This window comes from Pituophis catenifer, unplaced genomic scaffold (genome assembly GCF_029215685.1).
Source record: "Pituophis catenifer annectens isolate HBS135680 unplaced genomic scaffold, rPitCat1.0.hap2 SCAF_4, whole genome shotgun sequence".
Classification (NCBI taxonomy): domain Eukaryota; kingdom Metazoa; phylum Chordata; class Lepidosauria; order Squamata; family Colubridae; genus Pituophis; species Pituophis catenifer.
The window spans coordinates 92,618,108-92,632,918 of NW_027256884.1; the positions used below are offsets into that span (position 1 = coordinate 92,618,108).

Genomic DNA, 14,811 nt, shown 5'->3' on the forward strand with positions numbered 1-14,811 from the left:
TTTTTTCACTGACAAAATTAAAGATCATACTCTGATTAGAAAAAAAATTGTCCATGATTCTAATCACTATGATTCTATAGAGCAAAATACTATATTTTCTCCCTGGTCTTTTTCCCCTAGCAAATACCTTTTATGTGACATATATTTGTTCTCCCAGTAATTTATCCAAGTAAAATGCTTGGATCTTTTTCTCATAAATAATATGCTTTTTCCAATATACAATACTTGTCACCTATTATAGTGTTTCTCACTTCTGTATTCTTTTGAAATTAAATAAATTTGTACAGCATGTCATTCTTCAAGTGTTTTGGTACTCTAGCTAGCAAAATCAAGGCCAACAAAGCTACTACATATTTGAACAATATAGCCTATACCAACTTATATTATGCTCCCAATTGCTTAGTATACACACTAGAAATTGTTTACTGAAGAGCAAATAACAATGAATGATTCCATTTTACATATTTTTCATATGAGTACACATTTTTTCTGTAAATAAAGCTTTCATCATTCTTCATTGATGACATACTTGTTTTCAATATATGAACTTCACCCAACAATTAAATAAATAATGAATTTAATGCATTCTCTATAGATAAATGAAATTCAGTTAAAAGCAGGACTATAACCCATATGGCTGAGCATAGCTCAAAACTTCTCTTGGAATTTAATTAAAACTATTGTCTTACCATGGCATGAACCATCCACTTCTTCATAGCCAACACTGCATATGCACCGTCCTAGAGGAACTAGCCAATCTCCATCAGCTCCACAATATAACTTTGGAGTATCCCGTTCTTCAGCACTCTTCACACAGGAACCTCGTACTTCCACTAAAGAAGAAGAATCAACCCTTGGAATAGTGTCAGGAAACATAGCCAAGTTCCGAACAGTGAAAGGACACTTTTTGTAGTAAGCACGGACAGAAACCAAAGCAATGCATGCCCCAATATCTTGAAAGGCAAGAAAAAATCCTTTCCGGTTTATTGGTCCCACCTCACGAACTTCTGTATTCAGTTTCAGGATGCGATCTCCCAAATCCATCTGAGTAAAACTCTCATCAGCTGCAATAGTATCAATTTTGCTGTATTGGTTTGGCTTGAATTTAATTCCATGGGATTCATCTGATTCCAGATAGTAAAGGTTGAATGTTTCTTTGCATGTCCCTAGCACCCATGGAATGCTGTTGCAGTCCCTCAGGGTAAATTTCATTTCCACATAAATTTTCTGGGCGGCATCACGCGAGATCCAATTTGTACGAAGCCAGTTGTTTTGGTTGGGTTCCATAACATTACATACCTGGTATGTGTGGATAGGACGATTATATTCATCCATTTCTGTTATAGCGTCCCACTAAAAAGAAAATACATTCCATTGAAAAATCATCATAATAATAAAAAACTGTAGACATGTTTTATTTACATCAATTCAAAAGATCATAACGTTGTTGATATATTAACTGATATTAAATTGAAGAACTGTGACAAAACTGAAATTGCCAGAAGTAGATTACTATCATTTCAAATGGTTATTTCATTTGAGCGCAGTACTTTATCAAAAAGCATGCAGGTTCCAGAGTCTACTCTGTGGTAGGCTCTGGAAGTAGATTGATTGTCTGGCATTAATCTGGATGATTGTTTGCACCAATGCTCTGCCTTCAGGGAAAATGAAACACAATTCATCAGAGGCACTTTGAGTTGCATTTTTTCTTTCACCCCAGTAGCTGCTTTTTAAAACAACTTTGGCAACATTCCCAAAGCTCTCTGTAAATCTCAGTAATTACTGAGAAGCATCTCTGCTTGGCCCATTCTCACTCTCAGTATTCAGTACGGGTTTAAAAGTGTAGGGATGTGTGGTATGCCTAATATTTTAATAATACGTAGACATGAATATTAGTACAGTCCTTGAAGAGAAGAATTTGACATTGTTTCCAAGGTCAAAGGAAGAAAGATAATATACAACTATTTTATTAATAATCTTATAGTAAAAGGAAAAGAAATTTTAAAATAAGGCATATTTAAGACATAACTAAGAAAATAAGACTAAGTCAAATTGAAGTGATTATTTATTAATGATTGGAACAATATATGTTTGCAAAAGTAGTAAAAATATGAAAGTAATGGAAATTCAAAAATAAACTAACTAATAGAGGGTCAAATGGGAACAGGAATGAGCATGAAGGTAAAATAAATCTGTCAAAATCCCTATCTGCTACAGAAACTGCCATCATTCATGACAAGAGTCTGGACAACAATGAAGTTAAATAAGAATAGGTGAAAATAAGATCTATCTTCGCTTCGTATCTTTTCACCTATCCAAAAGAATACAAATGGGGATATCAGTAATGGATTGATGGCAAGAATCATTCTGATTTTAAGACAGATTTGTTGATCAGTGAAGACATTATGTTTCTTTCTCCTATCTTCAACAAGGCATAAAACACCAGCAAATGATAAAAAGCTATTGATACAGCTTCTGCAGCCCAGTTATCTTCAGTGCACTGAAATTATATAGTGCTGAAGCTTGGCTGAGGCTTTTATTACAAACATCTGTTCAATCTGTAGAAAAGGTAAATTCTAGATGACTGGTGGAGACCAAATACTTTTCATATATATATATATTTTAAAAGGGGTGGGAGGAGGGAGAAAGGAAGATTCAGAAAACTACAGATTAACCAGGACAATTTGCTGTGTATAGCAAGTATTTAGAAACTGATCTGTAGATACAGTGTAAACAATGCAATAATTACCAAAAATCAGCATGAGTTTGTCAGGAATAATTCTTGCCAGAGTATTGTAATCTTATCCTTTTGACTAATATTTTTCCTAGCAGATTGTGGGAATGCTTCACAAATAATATATCTTGACTTCAATAAAGCACAGTAATAATGCTAATTTTGAAATTATTAAGTTGGCTCTATAGCATGACAATTATGTGAATTTGTTACTAGCTTGAAAATAGCTGAAGGAATTCCAATTTATTAAAATTTGACTATGTGAAGGTTGCTACATCTAAAGCAAAATATAGAATACAGTAGAATAGAATAGAATAGAATAGAATAGAATAGAATAGAATAGAATAGAATAGAATAGAATTTTTTATTGGCCAAGTGTAATTGGACACACAAGGAATTTGTCTTGGTGCATATGCTCTCAATGTACATAAAACAAAAGATACATTCATCACGAAAGATATAAACTTCAAGAAAGAAATGTTCATCAAGAACGTATCTATAGCCTATCTCATGGCTTCATACTATCTTTTCTGTGTGTATATAAGGGTATATACATAAAAGAGCCATGGTAAGTTTATCTTTCCTATTTCCATGAAAACAAAAATCTGATGTCTTCACTGCTATACTTGGAAACAAACTACAAATTTATGATATAAAAAAAATAAAGATTTTTCTGTGATCTTTGTGAGGTGCAATAAATGGAAAAGCATTCTATGTGGATATTGACAAGAATAGTACAAAACAAAAATCAACAGAAATTTTAATTTAATACTGTTCTGGAGGATCTTGTGGGATGAGTCTGGGACTTTCCCTAATCTAGGAGAGTCATGCAAACATGGGAATATTCTTCTCTGTTTGAAAATTGAAAAAAACTTTCTGGCCTAATAGATAATTAAATAGATAGCTCCATATTTTATATTATTAAGCTTTGTAGCATTTCAAGTGTTCTTTTAAAAGAGTTTGACAAAAATAGAATAAAATTTGTTTTCTTGCAGATTTCAGACTAATGTGCTTGAAAAAGAAGCACAACTGTGCTATATAAATTATTATTACTAACATAGCAATAATTAATTTCTGTTAATGTACTGAAAAATCATTCAAGTTATATCAAGTAAGAGTTTTTGCCAATAGGACTTCACAGGAATTGGAAGCAAAAATGTTTATTCATATTTCTTGTACCATAAAATTCTAAACAGATTCTGTTTCATAAAATCTAAATCTAGATGTTATAATATTAGTTCCTAATGTTAGTTGCCAAGATGCATTTATTTAGTTGACAAGGATAATGACAAGGTCCAATAATATTTGTTGTTTTATCATATCTTGAAACTTTATTGTGATGCTTAATTTTTAAAAAGACTAAAGTTACTTCTTTTTTTATTGTATTTGTTTTAAAACATCTAAACATATGTACAATCTCTGAAGCAGGGGTGTCAAACTCGATTTCATTGAGGAACGCATCAGGATTGTGTTTATTTATTTATTTATTTTTCATATTTGTATACCGCCCTACTCCCGAAGGACTCAGGGCGGTGAACAGCCATAATAAATGCAAATACATATAGAAGTTAAAAACTATTAAGAAACAGATTAAGTAATTTAGGCTCAAAGATTAAAAAACATCCAAATTTATCTAAAGAGGTTTAAAACCCAATTTAAAAGACAGTTTAAAAGCCAATTAAAAAGGGAGAGTTAGGCCAGACCAGCTTGTTGGAATAGAAATGTTTGACCTCAGATGTGGGGGCATGGCCAGGGGTGAAATCTATTTACCTTCCTTACTGGTTCGGAAGTGCTTGCTCGCTTCGCTTGCACGTGCACACACCTGTAATGTGTGTGCGCATTAAAACCAGGAAGTAATGACACCCAGGCAGGTGGGTGGAGCTTGCTCCACCATCGCTACTGGATCATGAAACCAACGGCCAAAATCGCTACCGGACTGGGCGATCCGGTCCAATCCAGGAGCATTTCACCCCTGGACATAGCCATGGTAAGCATGACACAGGACTCATGTGGGGGAGCACCTGTGGTGGCCAAGTGCTAAGGCAAGACTTCCCTGAGACCCTCCCTCAGTCTCATTATATAGGAAATCCTGAGTTACAAATGTAATAGAGCCTGCCAATTACATTAGTAACCCGAAGATTCATTTGATTGAATCATATTAAATGAACGTGATCACTCCCTGCTTTCCCCAATGCATTTGTTAATCAACAACCTAATGCTGCAGCAGGCCATCCAAATCCTCCCCTAATCCTCTAAGATACCTCATGCTCCCATGGGGTCCCCCCAATCCTGCCATTCCAGGTCTGCACAGACTGGCTCTGCTTTGCTAGCATCCCAGATTCCACTTCTTCATCTCACCTTTTTACAGCTTCACAGGCTTTGACTTCTATGCCATGTGGGTCAGCATCTCTTGGAGCTCTTCAAAAATTAAGTACAGTAAAGCCATGGGAAATGGGGTGGAAAGGACTGGATGCGGCCCAGAGGGGCTCCATTTCAGCCTGTACCAAGCAGAGGGAGACTGGAGGCCCAAACTGAGCCTTGGATAGCTGGATTCAACCCATGGAGGCTCCATTTTGGCTAGCAATGGGCCAGGGGAGGCCTCTGGAGGCCCCTACAGCTCATTTTGGCTGGCAGAGTACTGCAGGAGGCTGTCCAGGCCAAAAATGGGCCACAGGGGGCCCCTAGCAAAGGCACCGCAGACCAGTACTTTGCTATTTCCAGGCCAGCATTGCGGGCCAGATCTAAGCACCCTGTGGGCAGGATCTGGCTCACAGGCCTTGAGTTTGACACCATGCTCTAAAATCAGCATATGCTTAAAAGTTTTTTTTTCCATACATGAATCATCAAAGCAATCATATTTTTGTAAGGGGTAACTTTCTCCAATCTGGCACTCTCCAGATGGATTACATTTCCTAAATTTGCAGCTGGGAATTCTGGAAATTGTAGTTTAAAGCATCTGGAAGGCATAGTTGCAACTATTTTTCAGAACTTAGCTGATAAATCAATTGACAGTGACAATCAGTCTCTTGTCACTTTTCAGAAATAGAAAAGGCACTTGATCTGGTTACTAGAGATAAAAAAGCATATTTCTCAGAAATGTTTGATTTTTAGTAAATTGAAGAAGAAATAAATTTATATGAATAAAATAAAATATTTATGAATATTTTATTCTATGCTTTCTAGAATTGGAAATAACTAACCTAAGATCATTTTTAAAGCTGGTAGCCAATCATTCTTTTTTTAAGAACAGTTAAGAACTTGTGCTTGTTAATTGTAGATCAGCAACTTTTTACTAATCCTTTTTAAGATTGCTTAATTCATCCATATCTTCAGAAAATCTGTTTCTGAGGCTTATAAAGTTAGATTTATTCCACATTATCTTATAGTCTTCATGGCCATTTTCTCCTATGCACTGAATTAATAATGTCATATAGATTTTGGCTTCAACCCCTAAGTAGTATTTTTTTTAAAAAATATCCACATTGCAAAGAGCAGGGTAAACCCTGTGAAATGCTGACATAAAATTCAGAAATGATGTTTTCTGGAGGGCCCTAGATTAAGGAAGGCTGAAGTAGATTTATAGTTATTTCTTAAATGTATTTAAGAATGAAGAAAATGAAGACAATTGCACAAGGTTGAACTATCGAAAGTGATGCACTCTTCTTTTGGAAAATTCATTTCAAAGGAGACATTTAAAAAGTGTTTTATTTTTATTTTGTTAAACAATAATAATTAGAGGAGATTTGAATGGCAGTACTAGTTTAGATTTTGATAGCTTAATTGCAGCATATTTTTTGCTGCAGGGATTAAAGCCAAAAGTTACAACATGCTTTGTATTCACCTTTCCTCCCAGGACTGCAGTGTTTATTATATATTTATATTTATTTATTGAATTTATTTATCACCCAGGGTCATTCTGTTAGGAAATGGGTGACAAGTTAATTCAAAACAAACAAACAAATAAATAATAAACATTGCACTCCTGGCAGGAAGTTAGAAAATAAACATTTTGCAATTATTTAGTATTCAAGAAGACATGTTAAACAAAATTCAGATATTCCAAATTGACAAATGAACCATGGAACCTTTTAAAGCAGACCATATCAAGAAACAAATATTCCCAGGATTCCAGGTATGCCACGTTATTGTTGTAAGGTAGAGGAATACAATGTTAGCATCTAGAGTTTACTTCTGTTGCCTTTTATATAAAACAGAATCAAAGCAAGGTTATTTTGAGTTTATTTCCCACGCTATTACTTTTTCCAGAACTGATTTGTCTTTTATTACCATACCTCCATACCTTTGTCAAGGTTATCTCTGCATTCCTCTATATCTTTGTATATAGAGTTGACAATAACTTTCAGATCATTATCAACCTTGCAAGTTCTACTAAGAGTTTCATCTCCACTTGTCAAGTACCAACTTAAATTTAAATTTAAATAAAGAATCAGTTTTATCTGTTGTGGAGTAATTAAATGGTTATTGGTTATTTAAATATATTTAAATATTAAATATTTTTAAATATTTATAAAATTTGCTTTTCTTGTTACTGCATGTTGAAATTTAACTCATAGCATTTATTTTGATAGTAATATTACAAGAAAGATAAGGATAAAACAAAGCAAAAGCTATTATATGTAGTTTTGTAGTTAAAAATCCAGAGTACCTTTCAAAAATACAGTAATCCAATCTGGGAGATAAAAGTAAAAAACTCAAAGTTTGTAGTAAATAATTAATTTTACCAGAATCCTTGAACCCTTAATACTATTAGTTTATAATGAAAAACACATTAAAACAATGTCTTTGACTTGCAGTTCATTGTAAGTTATAACATTGTAAGTTATGGTATTAATTTTCAGTTTTATAAAGAATCAAGAAATGTTGATAAAGTCACCTTCAACTAAACACCATTTCTGAAATGTGTCAGAATGTGTCAGATACACATATTTAGTGTATCTTTTACTGCTTTGTGAGCATTCTACATTAGACATCCCCATATTTATTTAATTTAAAGCAGTTTAAGTCTACATATATAATTTCTATGAGCTCAGCATCCACAGTGGAATAGGAAAAAAATAAGGGTTTGGGTGCAAAATATGTGACCTAAATACTTTTACCCAACTACTTTACATAAGGATAGAGTTTATTTCATAATTGCCACAGAGTACATGTTTACATTTTGATATGAGCTGAATCTGCAGTGGGTACCCATCTCTTTGTCCAATTCTATCCTTACAACATATGGTTAAGATAAGATGCAGTGAAGTGCCAAGGAAAACAGTGAATTTCATGGATGAATGTAGGTTTCACCCTAGGCTTCCATCTTTCCTTGCCTAAAAACATAAAAAGAAATTATGTCATCTCTACAAATCACATAGGCTCTTCTACTGAATTTGCTGACATTGGCAAACATGGCTGTATCTTCTCAGAATTATGCCTTGCCATTACAGTGTCCTTCATAATATACAGAATACATTATTGCCTCATATATTTGTACTCTGCAAAGCCAAACCACTTTCCATTTCACATATGGGTAACCAAGTATAAGATCTGTCCATCAGCTGAATACACAGTTGAGTTGAACTTCAAACTCATTGCAGTGTTTCTATAAATGACTGTGATTCTCCTTTGAAACTTACTGTGATTATTGCAGGAAGAAATCTGAATCTGGTACTAAATTTTTCATTGGCAAACCACTCTTCAGTCTTAAAAAAAGCATTGTGTGATAACACCAAAATATGAAGAATTCTGATGAAGCAATGCTAACCTTTTTTCATTAGGTACACTTTTTTCACTGTTTGTATGAATAGCATCCCAAAGGAAGGAGCAGAATAATTATTTAAACACAATATGAACCTTCTGTAAAAACATCAGACCTGACATTTATCGGTCTGTATGGAAAATCTTGTATGTAAGCAGGACTGAAGTCAGCATTATTTTTCCCTCCGTTAAACAGAACATGAATTTTTTATGAATTGTCTTGGGGGAGACAGAAAGTAACACAAGGTGAAATACTATGAATGAAATGCTTGATTTATTAACAGCTCCTCTTTGTTTATATCAGTGCAGTTCCTTCAGCTGCAAGATTTTTGGTTTTGAATCAAAGGACACTGCAATGATCCTCCAGTCTTAAGGGAGGTTCAGCTAAGGAACAAAAGAGTAGTTAAGGAGGATGGAATATACACTGCTCAAAAAAATAAAGGGAACACAAGCAGAAGACATTTGAGATCTGAATGAATGAAATAGCCTTATTAACTACTTTGTTCATTACATACAATAGTTTTTTGTTCCCTTTAGTTGTTTGAGCAGTGTATAGACTACTGTATGTAAAGAACAAAGTAGTTAATAAGGCTATTTCATTCATTCAGATCTCGGATGTCTTCTGCTTGTGTTCCTTTTATTTTTTTGAGCAGTATACATGCCTTTAAATATCAAGGATTTTTTGTTTTTATATTTTAATTTACTTCTCATTTTAACAATGACAATCAGTTCTCCTATTCTAATAGCTGTTTCAATTGTACAACTGTACAATATAATATCTTTAGCTTGTAATCACAGATTCACTTCTCTATCTTTTGGGAATGATAAAAGGTACTCCTAATTATTTGTATCCTGAAACAATTTAGATTTGCATACAATTTGAATTTACCACAACAGTCCATTTGGGGGATTGCTGTTGTATAAATGAACTGCATAAAACTGAAGCCTTTTCTGGTACTTTGCACTTTTGATATATTAAAGATTTAAAGTAAAAGTTTATGTTAATATTTGTGACATTCTCCAGCAATAGAGTTTTATAACCAAGCAATCATACATGCTTGAATAAGCATTTCTATATTCAGTAAACTTTAAGAATTGCTAGTATTTCTTTTTTAATTTCTGTGGATCATTTGTCTCTGTGATAAACTCATCTGTAATGCAATTCCTATATCCTTATTAAAGATCTGAGACTGAACTTGGAATTGAGTAGTAATGAGATAATTTAGCTGTGTATAGAGTGCCAAAGATGAAACTGCAGTAGCTAGTAGCAGAACAGTCAGAACCATGCTTTTATTGCCTTAATAACAAAGAAGATTAGAATCTACTACTCCAGTCTAAAATATGTAATATTCCAGGATTTAAATCTTATATCGTTCTCTCCCACTTTTATGTGGTAATGGATTTCTTTCTTGCTTGTTTTTTTGAGCCTTGAATGCTCAAAGAACCTGCACTGTGTTGTGAAAATAATCCTCTCTGCTCTGGTTTGTTTGTTTGTTTGTTTGTTTGTTTGTTTGTTGCTGATATAGGAAGCCAAATCTTAGGGCCCTCTCTGCAGGCACATCAGCCATCAGCCCAGCCAAGCTCCACCGCACATGTGTGTGTGCCTCCCACCAGCCAGCTGGTCATCGTGTCCCATTTTGGGCCTGGAAAGCCTCCTGAACCAATGTGGAAGCCAAAACAGGGCCTGGGGGGCCCAGGGCGCATGCATGGGGGGGCGGCAGCGGTGTGCATGCATGGGATGCACATGCATGCATGGGGACAGGGGCATGTGCGGGGGCAGGGCGCATGCACGGGGGCGCTTGCATTGCATTTTGTGGGTTCACTGTCTTAGGGTATGGCAGTGGTTAAGGCACCAGACTTTAAACCAGGAGATTCAGAGTTCTTCACATTTTCATCAATGATTTGGATGAGGGGATAGATGGGAAACTCATCAAATTTGTAGATGACACCAAGCTAGCAGAAATAGCAAACACTCGAGAAGACAGGCTTAAGATACAGAAGGATCTGGACAGACGTGAACATTGGGTACTATCTAACAAAATGAAATTCAATGGTGAAAAAAGTAAGGTTCTACATTTAGATAAGAAAAACAAAATGTACAGGTACAGTATATGTGGTACCTTGCTCAATACTAGTAACTGTGAGAGGGATCTTGCAGTCCTACCGGACAATCACTTAAAAATGAGCCAGCAGTGTGCTGCAGCTGACAAAATAGCCAACACAGTTTTATGCTGCATAAACAGAGGGATAGAATCAAGATCAAGTGAAGTGTTAATATCACTTTATAAAATGCCTTGGTAAGGCCACATTTGGAATACTGCATCCAGTTTTTGTTACTACGAAGTAAAAAAGATGTTGAGACTCTAGAAAGAGTGCAGAGGAGAGCAATAAAAATGATTAGAGGACTGGAGGCTAAAACATATGAAGAACGGTTGCTGGAACTGTGTATGTCTAAAATAAGGACTAGGGAGTGATATGATAGCAGTGTTCCAATATCTCAGGGGCTGCCACAAAGAAGAGGGAGTCAGCTATTCTCCAAAGCACCTGAGGGTAGGACAAGAAGCAATGGGTGGAAACTAATCAAGGAGAGAAGCAACTTAGAACTGTCAGGAGAAATTTCCTGACAGTTAGAACAATTAATCAGTGGAACAACTTGCCTGCAGAAGTTGTAAATGCTCCAACACTGGAAGTTTTTAAGAAGACATTGGAGAACTATTTATCTGAAGTGGTGTAGGTCTCCTGCTTGATCAAGGGGTTGGGCTAGAAGACCTCCAAGGTCCCTTCCAACTCTGTTATTCTATTCTATTCTATTCTATTCTATTCTATTCTATTCTATTCTATTCTATTCTATTCTATTCTATTCTATTCCATTCCATTCCATTCCATTCCATTCCATTCCATTCCATTCCATTCTCACATTAGGCATGAAATCCAGCTGGCTGACTTTGGATCTGTCATTCTGTCTCAGCCCAACTCACCTATAGGGTTGTTGTTGTGGGGAAAATAGATGAAGGGAGGAGTATTCTATGTGTCTACCACCTTGAGTTATTTATAAAAATTATACAGGAAGGATAAAAATAAATAATATTTTTTGAAAAAAAGCAGTAGTTAACTGCATTGGCTGCTGGAGTCCTCCCAAGAACAAGGTTACTTGAGGGAACCCATTCCATCAGGTCCAGCAGTAGAGATATGTTGTGGGTCTTGTGCTCCTCTCAGAGTTCCATCATAGCCAGAGTTGGCTATGGCTACCAAGCTCCACAACATCCTCTCCCTCCACCCCCAACCAGAATCCTTCCCTGTTAGCCTTCTGGAAAGCCCTTAAAATGTGACTCTTCCAACAACTTTGCGGATCTCCTGGGGAGCCTGTGACATCATGGTATTATGCTTAAGTGTTATTTTACCAAAAACTTGTTTCTTACTTATGTTGAATTGTTTTAATAGTTGTTATATTGTGTATAACTGTTGTGGGTAGTATGCTCACCAGAATCACATTTAATAAGATGGGCAGCTATATAAATTTGCTAAATAAATGAAATGTATGTTTTCCAAGAAATCTACATTAGCATTTCAGTGTTATTTTATTACCAAAGTTGGGAGACCTCAAGAAAGTTTTTTACCTTTATGAGTTTTAGGCCATCTGAGAAAAAATATTTAACTATTTACGAGACCGCCTTCTGCCACCGATAGCCTCCCACCGACCAGTACGCTCCCACAGAGAGGGGCTCCTCAGGGTGCCGTCGGTCAAACAATGTTGACTGGTGGCCCCCAGAGGGAGAGCCTTCTCTGTGGGGGCACCTACCCTTTGGAATGAGCTGCCCCCAGAGATACGGCGGATCCCGGATCTTCGCACCTTTCGCCGTTCCCTAAAGATGTTTTTATTTCCTAACTTTTTAAAATTGTTTTAATTTTTAAATTGTTAATTATGGGTTTTAATACAGGGGTGTTTTAAATTGTGGGCCAAATTAATTTAATTGGATTTTAATACTGTTTTTAAATTTTGTATTTCTTGTGTTTTATCTTGTGGCTGTTCACCACCCCGAGTCCTTCGGGAGAAGGGCGGTATATAAATATAAATAATAAAATAAATAAAATAAAATAAAATAAATAAGATAGTTGCTTGGTTCAAAACTCTACATTTTCTACTCATTTACTTTATTTAATATCTTCCTTAATTGAAGAATAATCAGACAATAGCTCCCCAGTCTTTTGATCCCATCCATCCATCTAGACAGCCAACAGCAGCCAGTCAGTGAGCCAATCAGCCAGCTCAGCCCAGCCTTTCCAACCTTGGAAGGATAGAAGACTGAGTCAACCTTGAGCTGGTGAGAATTGGCTGCCAGCAGTTGGCAGAATTAGCCTGCAATACTGAATTCTAACCACTGCACCACCATGGTTGATGAGTTACATGACCTAGAATTCTCCTACATCTGTATATAAGAGCTCAGATAACTAGCTTTCCCCACATCTGGCTGATTTATCGCTTACTTATTTCTTAACCAGAAGAAGCCTAGGCTATGGTTGGTCATATACTGATAAATTACACCACTAGGTGAACCAGTAAATCGTGCTAAACTTAAGAGTGAATGTTTGTAATGTGCTTTATGCAGAATTGCCTTTGAAGATAATACAGAAACTGCAGTTTGTATGAAATGCTGCAGCTTGATTTGCCAAAAAATCCAGTGCTGACTCATGATTACATAACCACGTGTGTGATTACACACGCACATGTATCCTAAAATACATGTAAGAAAGCTAATGCTGAAGAAGCAAGTGACAAATATAAGTCAACTCTTCTTCCACTTGATGATTTTAAATATTTTGAAGGACTAAATTTGGTAAAGTGGCATCCAGCAATTCCCAATCTAAGGAGCCCTATTATGTGAACATAGGTCAGTTGTCTCACAAGGCTGTCAAGACAATGGACAAGCAGAGAAAGCTCTTCTTTAAACTGAAGATGGCAAATTATCTCTTGTGTAAATCAGACTTCATTCTTCTCTGCAATACAGAATCTAATCTAATCAAGTCTTGTGTAAGAGTTTTCGGACAAGTTAAGTCAATTGTTGAACAAGGAGTTAAGTATCTGAAAAGCTGAGATTTGCTAACATGTCCTGGTGTGAAGCTTGATAGTATTTATAAAAAAGATCCTGAAAGTGTAGTTGATTACGTATAATCTTCCTTTAAAAAGGCAAGGGGATTTTATAGTGCATTAATAAATAGCATCCAGAATATGCTCTATTATCTTCACTGTTGATCAGACTCTATCCCAAGTACAGTTTTGGATAACAAATATTAAGAAAATTCAAATAAGCTGGAGCAGGTTCAGAGAAGGGCAACAAGCATAATAGTAAGATTAGAAGCCTATGATACCAAATTAACATATCAAGGTTAGTCTTGACAATAAAATATTAAAATGGAGAAACAATACTTTTCAAATACTAAGGAAGATATTAAACAAAGGAATACAGGTTCTGTACTGAACAATGAGCTTGATTTAGCCTCTTAAATGGTCCTTTCCAAAAGTTCATTATACTTTCTCTTATGTAAGCCAAATAACATAAGGAATATAAAAGTGACATAGCAGAAATACATTGGCTACTATTTTGTATTTTTTTTTGACATCAGACCTTCTAAACTTCATTTTAGTATAATTTTATGTTTACGTAATATTGAAGATAATTGTTATCTCATATTTTTGTTTTTAGACATTTGCATGATTAACTGAATTTTAGTGATGTGGACATAAAGCTGGATTTCATTGTTAATTATATTTTAATTGTTTGCCATATGATTTTGTTTATCACTCATGACATAGTTTATAAAATAAAAATAAAATGCAACAGACACTTATGTAATGGTAAAAAATAATAGATAATCATTTTAGATTAGAAAATTAGATGTAGAAAATTATGTCAACATTGTATAAAAGCAGCCCAGAGCCTCTCCTTGAGAGAAATGGGTTGTCTAGAAATATAAATAATATATGTCCTGATCATCTATCATTTGAACTATTGAAATTTGTTTTACATGGGTCCTTGCTCCCACTTTTCAATTTACTTTTAGTATTGATTTTAATCATTCTTGCCTCTTTTAAATTTTTAACTTTTATATACTGTTTTCATCTTTTAATATTTTATTTGTATACTATCCAGAGTCCCTTTGTGAGAAGGCCGGGCAGTTTCACATTTGATAGATAAATGAATACTGTGCATTGCACGACAATCATTTATTGCAATTTTGATGGAATTATTATTGTAAGACATACTCTGGCTTATAAAAATTTGATTTCCCACTCCCAATATGAAGAAATTGCAGCATTT

At 35.1% G+C, this 14,811-nt stretch overlaps 1 protein-coding gene across 2 annotated transcripts in view; it reads right to left on the bottom strand.

The window, feature by feature from the left end:
• Window positions 1-14,811, bottom strand: part of EPHA6 (EPH receptor A6) — a 443,720-nt gene that overhangs the window by 327,286 nt on the left and 101,623 nt on the right. For both annotated transcript variants that reach the window (XM_070943735.1, XM_070943736.1), the window contains one exon: window positions 690-1,353. In XM_070943735.1, the coding sequence (XP_070799836.1) occupies window positions 690-1,353 (664 nt within the window). The remainder of the gene's footprint in view (window positions 1-689; window positions 1,354-14,811) is intronic.